Here is a 13,101-nt window from a genome sequence, read left to right as displayed (position 1 = left end):
ACTCCGTCCCTCCCTACTCTTTGTGTGTGTGTGTGTGTGTGTGTGTGGGTCTAGAGGGGATTCACAACAAAACCCATTTGTCTAAAGAAAAGTGGATATTTTAGACCTCAGCCACATTCAGCGTTGGAAAGCTGAAAGCTGAGGTCGGCAAAGTTGTGCAAAAAAAACAGTTACCAGCCGATACACTGTTAAGAAATTTGCACCTGCATATGGGCCTGGAAGGGGTGTGTGTATGTCCCAGTATGATCTCGAACCTCATCTGCCATCATAGTTTTTATTTTTTAATTGAAAAAGCTTCCATTTGCTAAGTTTTGCCCCTCTTGGACTCTATTGTTAAGCCTGTGGAAGCGCAGCTTCCAACTTTTCACAAATGAAAGCATGATGCATGGTGCCCAAGCAGCATCAGAATGTGGTCAAGTTATTCATTAGAAAAAACACATAAGTCAAAAGAGTCTGTGGCCTGTTACAGACTGCCAAAATAAAGCTGCCTTCGGGTCTCTTTGAGGTATGCTGTTTAAATGATGCATGCATCCTAAGAATCCGGAAGCTGCCACAAAGCTGCACTCCAGTGCTTAGGAATGGAGAGAGAGAGAGAGAGAGAGAGAGAGAAAGAGAGAGAGATTTACCCTTTAGAGTACAGTCCTTTCCTTACCACCATTTCTCTCTCACACCTACATTTTAGCAAAAAAAACAAACAACACAAGGCAATTAAATGTATGTAAGGGCTTTAGAAGTGATCCTCTGAGAGTATTCACAGCATGTCTCCTGTACATCTGTGTGCATTCACAGCATGGTGGCTCAACCTCACTGGGCCCTTCCTCATTCATTTCTCAAGTCAAGACATTCCACCATCTCCTGACACATTTCTTAAACAACAAGTGTCCCTTTTTGTTCATCTTTTGGGTGAATTTGTTTCCCTTTAGGAGGACCAGAGGGCTGTTCACCAGCCACCCATGTCTTTGATCACCTGGTGACAAGGGAGAGGAAGGGGGAAAGAATCAGCTTTAACCATCCCGTCAAAGAGGCCAGTTTTCCAAAAATGTTTGTCACACAGTGATGTATTGTTTTATCCTGCAGTACTAACACTGCCCTATTCCTTTTCTGACATTTCTCAGGCCCAGGTGGCAAACAGATACATGTGTAGAGGTGAATGAATGTCAAAAACATGCAAGGGCTGCAATACAACATCCCTTCAGGGTAGTGCAAATATTTGCATGTGGAGAAATGGTAGGCTAGCTCTATGCAACTCCTATACAGAATAGCAACCTTGCATAAATCCTGTCATTGAGCAGATGCTGCTGTGAAACATGAAATGTGAAATCCACAACTGCAATGCACAATGTGCAGCTGCAATGAGCAATCCACAATGCACAATATGCAACACAAAAATATGAAGTGTGCACAACTCTGCCTCCCCCACTGTCAGCAGGATACATCTGTTGCATTATGGTGAATCATTCACAGCACATGCATAGCATGATTTATGCTACACACATCACTAGAAACATATGGGCCCAAAATTGTACTTGATACAATTACATTTTGTTTCACAACTTTTTCCCCCATAACTTATTTCTTTGTTGCTGTTCTTGATTATGATTCTTTGTGTCTAACAAAAAGCACATAGCCACTCTCTCCCTTTTTACTGTGTTTGCCATTTGCTGTTTACAAGGAGTACATGACTCCCTTGTTACAACTGCTCCACTGACTACCATTTATTTCCAAACACATGTCAAGATGACAAGTTATTATTATTACTACTACTACTACTACTACTACTACATTTATTTATATAGCACCATAGGCTTTACATAGCGCTTTACAAAGGAGAAAAACAGTCCAAAATAAAAACAAAAGTCTGCCGACAGTGCACAATCTAAAACCACAAACAAGATTATAAATAATACTATAAAATTATAAATTAATACAAATAATATGGACAAAAATCAAAAATATTATTAAGTAAGACCTATAATGCCTTATATTGTTTTGTTGTTGTTTTAATTGCTTTCCAGTCAACCCTGACTCATGGCGATCCTGTAGATGATGCATCTTCAAGACTCCCTATCCTCCACTTCTCTGTTCAGACCCTGTAAATTCATACCATGATCTCCTTAATAGAATCCATCCATAGCATGCAGTCTTCCTAACTTTCTACATCCCTCCACCTTTCATAGCACTATTGTCATTTCCAATGAATTGTTGCTTCTCATGATGTGTCCAAAATACAGCAGCCTCAGTTTATCATCTTTGACTTCCAGGGAGAGTTCAGGCTTAATCTCTTCAAGGATAAATTTGTTCAACTTTTTTGGTAACCTCAACACTCTTCTCTAGCACCACATCTCAAATGAATTTATTTTCTTCTTATCTGCTTTCTTCACTGTTCAGCTCTCACATCCATACATGGTTATCTGAAGGACCATATTCTTCCAAATAAGCCTATCTGGCCTTTGAGATGATCAAGGGAGGCCCTTCCCTCAGTTCCACCATCTTCACAAGCATATTTGGTGGGAATGTGGGACTTTTCTGTGACTGAGGCTCCAGAACTCCCACTTTAGTCTCCTATTTAGATTGAAATAGTTCAAGATTTTCCATACCTTGGCTCAGTCAAGGATGGAGACTGCATTGCAGAAATCAGAAATCAGAAAGAGACTAGGACTTGAGAGGACAGCTGTCGAGGAACTAGATAAGAACTTGAAGTGTCAAGATACTGTATATCATTGCAGTGTTTTTAATTTAATAAATTTTTATATATATATAAAAGTTATATCATTGTATAGTAAAATTAGGATGGTCCATCCTGTGATATTTCCCATTTTTATGTATGGTTGTGAAAGGTCTATGTATGTTGTGAAAGTTGTGAAAGTTTTTATGTATGGTTGTGAAAGTTGAACACACTCCCTTGCAGTGTGGTGGAGTCTCCATCCTTGGAGGACTTTAAACAGAGGCTGGATGGCCATCTGTTGAGGATGCTTTGATTGTGATTTCCTGCATGGCAGGGGTTTGGATTGGATGGCCCTTGTGGTCTCTTCCAACTCTTTGATTCTATTCTATGAAACATGGTGCTGGAGAAGAGTTCTATGGATTCTGTGAATTGAGAAAAAGACAAGTAAATGCATCCTAGAGCAAATCAACCCTGAACTTTCCCTAGAGGCCAAGATGACTATGCTGAGAGTGTATACTTTGGCCATATCACAAGAAGATTTGCCAGCAAAGATAATAATGCTTGGTAAGGTAGGAGACAGTAGGAAAACAGGAAGACCACATTTCAGATGGATAGCCTCAACAAAGGAAGTCACAGCTCTGAGTCTGCAGAGGGTGACTTGGGGGTCACTCATTCATGGATTCACCATAAGCTGAAGTCAACTTGAGGGCAGTAAACAACAAGAAGACTAGTTCCTTCCATGGTATCTTTCCATCAGTTATTTTTATTTCAACATACCTTTGGGAATAGACTGTGTATATGGAAAGAACTTTCAACAGTGTGCTATACATGTTTTATTTATTGCTTTAATGACTATAGATAAAATACTATATGGTAGTGCATGTTTCGTAACTCTGTTAGTAAATTGTAAAGAAGTAGATCAGGAACTTCCAATGCACATTAGGCACTCCTGATGCCCAACTGATATTTTTGATGGACATTGGGCACTCCTGTTCTCTCTCAGCACTTCCTAGCTGGTGTCCTGATGGGCATAAAGGAGCACCCCAACGAATATTGGTGCCCACTGCACATTGGGTCATGTGCATCAATCACTCCACAGGTTACTATTGAACAGGCACCCATATATTGTTGGGTCACAACAGCCTCTAGCTGAGAAAAAAGGTGGGCATCCTTATCATCAACCTCCTCTTTCTCCTCCTCTTCCTCTTCCTTTGGGCCTGTTCCCAGAGTATTCATCAACAGCTGAAGAAACACCAGTGTGTGTACATATGAATAGATTTGTAGGAGGTGGCAGTGGATTTCATAGAGTAAATTCCATTATTGTTCTAAATTATTCTTTGGGGGGGGGAGTGGCAGCTTAATGTTATATACTGTACACTGTTCTGTTTTGTTGAATTGTTATTGCTCTAAATCGGGGGACAGGAATTATGTGGCCCTGCCCAAAAGTCACTATTATTATTATTATTATTATTATTATTATTATTATTATTATTTATATCTCACCCCTCTCCCAAGACTTGGAATCCAGGTGGCTGAGATTTGGCTATGCTGGCTAAGGCATCTGAGATTTGCAGTCTAACCACAGAGATTTTCAAATGAGGGAGAGCTGGGAGTAAAAGGCATACTGCCGGATAATCATGCAATCATGCTGAATATTTTCAGATATATTGCGCTCACCCAGGACATATCCACTGAAGATCCAGGAATGCTACAGCAACAAACCATTCATGGGGAAGTCCCGTAAATGGTTTGTTGCTGGAGCATTCCTGGATCTTCACTTGATAAGTCCTGGATGAGCACAATGTTGTCTGAAAATCTTCAGCACAATTGCACAATTATGCCAGGAATATGTCTTTTACTCCCAGCTTTTCCCCCCGTTTGAAAATCTCCCACATCCAGAAGGTTGCATAATTGCTACCTCCTCTTTTAAATTGCTTTGAATTGCTTGAATTATTCTAAAATGCCTAGTGGTTGGTTGGTTGATTTGTTGGTTGGTCATTATTGTTGTTTTAACTATCTGTACCCTACCCTCAAATCTTGGGATACAGAGTGGAACATAAAAAATAAATTCATTGTTTGCTTGATTAATTAAATAATTGATTGATCTGGGTGTTGTTTAAAGCCCCCTTTTGCCACTCGTTCCTCACATGGGTACAACCCACAAGCCTAATTCCATTTTAGAGATGCTGGGAGGATACAGTCCAATGGTGGACCCAAAAATGTCATCCTATTTTCATATCAAGCTCTTACTGCCCAAAGTAAGCCCTCAGGAGAAGCATTTCAGCCTTTTAGAATTGGATGGTGGAGGCAGAAAAGCTGAAGAACATATGTCATGGTGTAACCATATGGGACTCCAGAAAGGACAGATTTGGGGGTTTTGCTTCCCCATCTGTATTACCTAAAACCTGCATAAGAAAGTCTCCCCACTCCGGACCATCCACTCAACTATATGAATGTGGGGGGATAAATGCCAGATGGATCTAGGAAAGTCACGGAACGGGCTAGTAGAGGTAGCCCCATTCTATTTGAAGGAAGCTTAAATTACACCACAAATTAATTTTGAAATCACATTATAGTTAGTATTTGTATTTGATCTTGGAAATGTGATTTAATTAATGACTTTAGAGAAGGCATTCAGAACTCATGGTGCTACAGATGTTGCTGGACCTCAGTTCCCATTACCCCAGTCAGTCTAACCATTACTGGGGAATTCTAGGAGAAATAGCTCATCAACTGCTAGGGGATACAGAAGTTCCCCACCTGCATTTTAGATGTTGGTACCATATATGGTAAAATTAACTTCACCATATATGGTAGCCTGAACATCATAAATAGGACAAGAAGAAATGGCTAATGCGTTGGTGCCACTCTAGAATCACAACCAGGTACTTCATGAAGTTCAACAATGAGGGAGACATTTGGTCAGAAGCATCTCTAATTTCCTCATGATCATCTCTTGTTCACTATTTCAGTCCTCTTCTTATGGGAGTCTCTCTCACTATCAAAGTACTGAATGTACACTCATTTTCAGCAACTATCTTTTGCTGTCGATATGTCGCATCTGAAATTCTGCTTGTGCAAATGTCTTTTTTGACTCTTGAAGTTCTAAATTAGCCTAGCCTTGTTTAGGCATTCTAAATCAGTACAGGATAAATAGGGGAAGAATGGAGAGTGTACGCTTCTCTGCCCCTGTTTTCACCACTCTCCTAGTCACATTTAGATGGAGACTTTCCAAAGAGGAAAACTTCTATCTATGGAGGATCTCCATGCAATCAAAATCTCCATGCAATTTTCCAAAAGGCCCAATTATCAGGATATCCTCTCCAGGTAATGAAGTCCACCCTGTACAGAAAGTCATTCTCCAAATGTGGAGAGTGAGAGAAATGATGACAGAAGAGGTAGGGCAACTTTGTGCCCCTTCTGCACACAGTTATTAGTATTGTGTGCCTTCAAGTCACTTCTGACTTATGGCGACCCTAAGGTTTCCCTGGCAAGTTTCTTCAGCAGTGTTTTGCTATTGCCATCCTCTGAGGCTGGGAGTGTGACTTGCCCAAAGTCACTCAGTGGGTTTCTATGCCCAAGCCACGATTCAAACTCTGGTCTCCCAGTGTCCCTAGTCCAATGCTCAAATCACTACACCACACTGGACCTCCTGTTCCACAGTTATTAGAACACCTGAGTTGGATTTTTGCTTTGCTCCTGAAGGGAAACCAGTTTCAATTCCTTCAGTGCATTTTCACGTCCTTACACCACCATCTCCCATGCACCTTTTAAAATCATTGGTGTATATATGCACACACATAGATGTACACTGATAAAAACCCTACAGGAATACAGACAACCCGATATTGCTGCGATTGAGTATGTACCATTCTGTGATGATCATTTGTGTGTGTGGGGTGTGTGTGTGTGTGTGTGTGTGTGTGTGTGTGTGTGTGTGTGTGTTAGCAACACAGAGGAATTTCATCAATAAAACATCCATCCAAAAAGAATTTTGACACAGTCATATATACAATCTCATCAAGATCATATTTTCTGCAGATTATGAAGGCATCATCCGTAATGTGTATTTAAGGAGAAATGCCAAGGAAGGGATATATGCAAACTGAGCATCCTCCACTTCTGGTGTAAATATTGAGATTAAAAAAAAAAACGATATGTATGATCTTTTATTGATGAATACTGAAAATAAGGATGTAAAGAAAAGAAAAACCAAATAAAAATAAAATTAAAAAAAAAGTCAAAGCAAAATGCAGGAAGCATGCACTGCAGGCCAAAGTGAATTACAAGATCAGGAAAGCAAGGCTGTCTTGCTGGTTTTATAATCCACAGAACTCAAGTTGAAGAAGAGCTGTGTACTGTGATATGATCGCCCTGTTTAAATATTTGAAGGGATGTCATATTGAAGAGGGAGCAAGCTTGTTTTCTGCTGCTCCAGAGAACAGGACCCGGAACAATGGATGCAAGCTACAGGAAAAGAGATTCCATCTGAACATTAGGAGGAACTTCCTGACAGTAAGGGCTGTTCGACAATGGAATGCACTCCCTCGGAGGGTGATAGAGTCTCCTTCCTTGGAGGTCTTTAAACAGAGGCTGGATGGCCATCTGTCAGGGATGCTTTGATTTGGATTTCCTGCATGGCAGGGGGTTGGACTGGATGGCCCTAGTGGTCTCTTCCAACTCTATGATTCTATGACTGTTGTAAAAACAAATCTGCAGTCAAGTCAAATGATTCTTGTAACACTAATGTCTTACTGCTGGGTGCTATTTAGGATTGCAACCCATCAGCCATACTGTCTTGCAGAAGAAGACAACAAGAGCCATACTGGGTCAGAATAGATGTGCATTCCGTTCATGCTGTAGCCAATCTGTCTATGGCAAAGCTGCTAACAGGACCTGAGTGCCATTTTACCATCCACCTCATGCATCTCGGGAATTATTGATACACAGAGGCATATTGCCTCTGATTCTGGAGGCAGCATTTTAGCTGTCCAGATTGTTAGCCAGTGATGGCTTTAACTTCTATGAATTTATCAAATTCTGCATTTAAAACCATTCCAGTTGACAACTTGCAACGACAGATTCCACAGTTTACCAGTGCAAAAGTTTGATCTCTCTTGAATGTCCTATATTCAACTTCAGTGAGCCCCATTAGGTTCTAGTATTATGAGAAAGGGGGAAAGCTTTCTTTGAGGGATCCTGGGTCACCATAAATTAAAGCTGACTTTGTTGATAGCAGACACACTGGGCTTAATTTCATATAGCCCCTTACTTATCTTTTGGTGTAAGGTAGATAGTCCCAAACATTATAATCTTTCTCCATCTTGGAGTTGCTCTAGTCCCTTGATCATTCAAAGAAAATCCATTTTGTTTTACCCTCCTAGTGTTCTCTCTCTTCTACTCTTCTGTTACTCCATCCCCTGAGTATTATTCAATATGTTGGCCTTGCTGGGCTAGCAGTTTCCTCACCAACATCTTATTGTTTCTTTACCTCTAAAGATCTGCTATTCTTCTGCAAACCATGGACCTCACCCCACCTCCCTTGGAGACTGTTGATATCTTCCTGTCATGCTTGAGTGCCGCCATTTTGTCTACCTGAGTATCCATGCTTGGAGAATAATTTCACAATGATTATATCACACTGAGCTTTCTTGTGACAGTCCATGTGTACTTTGACAGTGTTGTGTACAAATCATCACCACTGGCAATGCAGCAAGGTACCATTGGAAGACAGAAAACATTCAACCAGGTATAAACAACCAAGGTTCATTCTATTATTTAACACTTTTTGAACCAGCACCAGTTTGAAGATTTTCCATATGCACAAAACAGTAATGACAACTGATCAGGGACAGATTCTTGGTCACTTTCCAAAAATTTCAACTACTATCTCTGCTCAGCATGCATGGGAGTTGGAAATGATTGGAGCTGTTGTCCCAAACATCTAGAAGTCATCAGGTTGCATGCCTGTAATAGACCATGCTTTCTGTAGCTTTTTATGTTACTCAAGAGCAGGGGTAGGCAACCTTTTTGAGCCGGGGGCCGGATTGCTGTCCCTCAGACAACTGGGGGGCCAAAGCCGGGGGTGGAGCTTCCACCCTCCGGGGGCGGGGCCGCATGCTGGGGGTGGAGCTTCCACCCTCCTGGGGTGGAGCCACATGCCAGGGGCGGAGCTTCCACAGAAGCCCCACGGGGAGGAGGAGGCGTGTACCCACCCTCTCCTCCTCGGTCCCTTCCTTCGGCCAAACAGGCACCAAGGGGCCCTTTCGGCCGAAAGGGAGGGAGGCCGAAGGGAAGGGCTTGGGCACCCGACCCAGGCCCTTCCCTTTGGCTCTTCCCTTTGGCTGAAAGGGCTCCAAGGGGCCCTTTTGGCCAAAGGGTAGGGCTTGGGCAGGCCGCCTCCGTGGGCTCCCCCACGGCCCTTGCGGCCCGAGGCCTTTCTCTCCGGAGGGAGGCCTGGGGCCGCATTGGCCGAGAAGGAGCCCGCGGAGGCAGCAGGCCTTGGTGGCAGAAGCGGCAGCAACAGCGGGACAGGGCTGGGGCTGGTCCTGCCACCTCGCTGGGCCGGATCTGGCCTGCGGGCTGGGGGTTGCTGACCCCTGCTCAAGAGTATGACAACCCCATGAGGTCCTAGTGACAGAGAAAGAGAGAGGAGAGAGAGAGAGAGAGAGATGCAAGCCCTTTTTAGCCATCTCTATAAATAATAATAATAATAATATAATAATAATAATAATATAATAATAATATGTTTTATTTATAAACCGCTATTCCAATAGATCATAGCGGTGTACAAGAAAATTATATAACAGTACAAGAAAAATCTACAATTAAGATACACTGTATCTTCAGGCCAGCCCCTGATGACGCGGGGCCGGCCTGCCTCTCTCCCTCAACGGCCGAAAGATGACAGTTATGGAGGGAGGGCACTCAGTCTTCAGGCCAGCAATATATAATATGGAATATATTAGCCCTGTCTTCTCCATCATGATTTTGCTCAAGTGATAAGTGATGGACCTGCAGCAGAGAGCCTCTTGTTTGTGTAGGGACTCACCTCATGATCCTGTACTCTGGTTTTCCTGGGTTCGGAATCATGTGGAGAATTTCCACACCTGCAAGAGGCTCTCTGCTTCAGACTCAACACTTTTCATACTGCCAATGAAGGCAACAGGGCTAGCATTCTCTACTCTGCAGGTGTCCAGGTAATAGTTAAATAGAATACATTTATATTAAAACATATAGCCATATTAGTCTGTAGAATCAGTATGTAGAGAGATCTTTGAGACCAGCTGAAAGAAAGAGGTTGGCAGCATGAGCTTTCATAGACTTAAGTCTACTTCCTCTGATGCATTTGGTCCAAATGGATCTGAGGAAGTAGACTTAAGTCTATGAAAGCTTGTGCTGCCAATTTCTTTCTTTCAGTTAGTCTCAAAGGTGCTAAAAGATGGCTTTACATACAAAATACCTGAACTGAGCTTCCATCTTATCTAGTCCTAGCATTTTGAGATTCGTGCTTAACCAAGCATTTGGACTTTGATTTCCTACAAACAAGTAAGGCACTCTGTCACCATGATCATGCTAGCTCTATAGAGTGGTTCTCACATGTGGTTCATTCCATGCAGGAGAGCTTCCAGACATTGGATTGCTCTGTAAGAGACCATAGACAAGTCACTGTCTTGCAGGCTTTGCATTCTTGCCCAAACTGCAACATGTAGGCAGTGACATCGGCCTACCTAATACAGTTGCTGTGAGGATTAGAATGAGATTATGGCCTAATTCCTATAGTTAATCCTAATTATAGCAGATCCATTGAATCAAGGGGATTCACCTATGTGCTGATTCACCTTTTAACAACTGACTCAGTGGCTCTACTTCAGTGGAACTAACCAATATGATTCTGTGTGAAGAATTCTGAACAGACAGAAAGTGCTTATCATCATCGTCATCATCATCATCATCATCATCATCATCATCACCATCATCATATTATTATTATTATTCCCATCAACTTCATCATCATTATTATTATGTAAGAGGTGATATGATCGCCCTGTTTAAATATTTGAAGGGATGTCATATTGAGGAGGGAATAAGCTTGTTTTCTGCTGCTCCAGAGAACAGGACCCGGAACAATGGATGCAAGCTACAGGAAAAGAGATTCCACCTCAACATTAGGAGGAACTTCCTGACAGTAAGGGCTGTTCGACAGTGGAACACACTCCCTTGGAATGTAGTGGAGTCTCCTTCCTTGGAGGTCTTTAAGCAGAGGCTGGATGGCCATCTGTCAGGGATGCTTTGATGGAAGGTTCCTGCATGGCAGGGGGTTGGACTGGATGGCCCTTGTGGTCTCTTCCAACTCTACGATTCTATGATTCTATTACCACACTAAAAATTCTTCCTCCTTTTTCTCTGAAATCAGAGGAGGTCTATGGCTATGATGTCTATAGAGTGGAAGAGGCAATCTGAGTTCTTTTTCTGACTTTTAAAGTTGTTCTCCAAAGTGACAACTCTTTTGGAGAAATAGGATTGATCACTTTGGATAGCTCCTTGTAACTGACTGCTAATTAATTGGAGAAAAGAACTAATCACATGCTCAGAGGCACCCTGATCTTTGTTGTTACTTCTTGAGCACCAGCTGTGCGCTGATTCTTGAGAGGAGATCTGCAAATCTCAGTCAGAATGTGCTCTCACTCAACTGGATACTTTCCACATTCAGTGCAACCTTTTGCCACTGTCCAAGGCTGCTGTCACATTTTAAGATTAATGCAGTTTGACTTTAACGGTCGTGGTTCCATCCTATGGAATCCTGGGTTCTGTAGCTTTTTGTGAGAAAGGTAATTATCTCACAAAACTTCAAATCCCAGAATTCCATAGCGTTCCATATAGCAGTGGTGCCAAACTGCATTAATTCTGTAGTGTAGCTGCAGCCCAAGATGGCTCATCCTGGAGTTTGCCATTCCAACGTTAGCTTACCTGATGATCACATACATGACGGAACAATTGCCCACCAGCCCTACGATGCATACGATGGAGTAGACGATCACAATGGTGACCTTGATGCCCATGGGCAAGAAGCCATCTGTTGTCCCATTGTGGAACCAGTCGCCCAAGCTGAGGTTCCACAGGGATGAGTCATTGACCAGTTTCCGCATGTAAAGGAGGTCTCCAGCTTGGGTGTGAAAGAGCGGATCCATCCTGATTGCAGCAAGACTGGGGTAACCAGGCTCAGTCTGGAGTTGCAAGGGAGAGGAGAGGATAGAGAGTTAATTAGGATAACCTAGTTTTCTGGCACAGTTACACACAGGGGACAAGGTTTGAGAAAAGGCATGCAACACCCACACAATATTAACATGCATGCTTGCAAATCAGAACTCACATTTTCTCTGTCCATTTCAAAAAAGATAGGCAAGAAGGACAGGCTTGGATTGGTTAAGATTTTCCTGAAGATATTTGCAAGCTGGGCATAATGCAGTCATTTGCACGCCCCTTTGCACAAAGAATGAGATTGCAAATATCTCCGGGTGGTTGGCATCCCTGCCGAACAGGTTCATTATTAAGACCCCTTTCCCTTCTGTGCATGTCTCTAATATCTATCACCCATCTTGCTTTCTGTTGCAAAGAGACCTTTGTAAATGCAGGTGAATTAGGCTACCATGCAGGATCGAGAGAGGTGTGTGCACAGAGAGGGGAGTGAGAGGGGTTATTAATAGCCATTCTTCTTTGGAAAGAATCATGCATTTCCTGCTAAGACTGCAGTCAGTCTGGTCTCCCCCCACACAGATAAAGGAACCCAGGGTAAACTTAAAAGGATGTGCCAGCCTCATCCTTACCTGGTTGTATGCTTCTTGCTGGATATTGCAGATCTTTGATCCCTCTTATGGTCTTTTCAGCAGTGCATGATGTTCAGCAGCCAAGAACCGACCAAGACAAAGCACACCAAAAGGAGAGTGTTCTCTCTCTCTCGCTCACCCTCTCCCTCTCAATCTCTGGCTGCTATTCCTCTGGCTCTGAGGAGCCAATGCTTCAGCAGAGATTTGGATGTGATGCGGAAGAAAAATCCAACTTGCAGGGGAGAAAGAGGGTGGGGGTATGCTGAGAAGAGGCATATACACACTGCATACATACACACACACAACACACGTACACTGTTAACCTAAGTGGGAGTGGAGGAGGGGACAGTGCAGAATGAAGCTGAGCTTGCTAGACATCAAAAGAAAAACCAGTCCAATGCAAACTTCCAATGCACTTCAAGGTAGACAGTTTGGATTGCCATAACAAGCCAGCTCAATTTCTTTGAAACATCAAACACCTGTGGGGAAAGGGAAGGCAGGAATTGAGATATTGTGGTGATGGGGGGAGCCTTTTCTATTGCTCTCTTCCCCTCCTACCACTTGGTTTCTATGCCCTGGGTCCTTTGAGAAGTGGAGTGGTGATGACAT

General features: G+C 42.7%; 1 protein-coding gene across 1 annotated transcript in view; it reads right to left on the bottom strand.

Moving 5' to 3' along the window:
- OPRL1 (opioid related nociceptin receptor 1) overlaps positions 1–12,096 on the bottom strand; it is a 39,975-nt gene extending 27,879 nt beyond the window's left edge. Inside the window, exons 1-2 of the mRNA XM_042466160.1 lie at positions 12,039–12,096; positions 11,636–11,892 (exon numbers count right to left, since the gene is read on the bottom strand). Coding sequence (XP_042322094.1) covers positions 11,636–11,892; positions 12,039–12,053 — 272 coding nt within the window. The 5' untranslated portion in view covers positions 12,054–12,096. The remainder of the gene's footprint in view (positions 1–11,635; positions 11,893–12,038) is intronic.
- Positions 12,097–13,101: the final 1,005 nt, after the last annotated feature.

The sequence above is a fragment of the Sceloporus undulatus genome, chromosome 4, assembly GCF_019175285.1.
Source record: "Sceloporus undulatus isolate JIND9_A2432 ecotype Alabama chromosome 4, SceUnd_v1.1, whole genome shotgun sequence".
Taxonomy (NCBI): domain Eukaryota; kingdom Metazoa; phylum Chordata; class Lepidosauria; order Squamata; family Phrynosomatidae; genus Sceloporus; species Sceloporus undulatus.
This window is presented reverse-complemented; position numbering and strand designations above follow the sequence as displayed.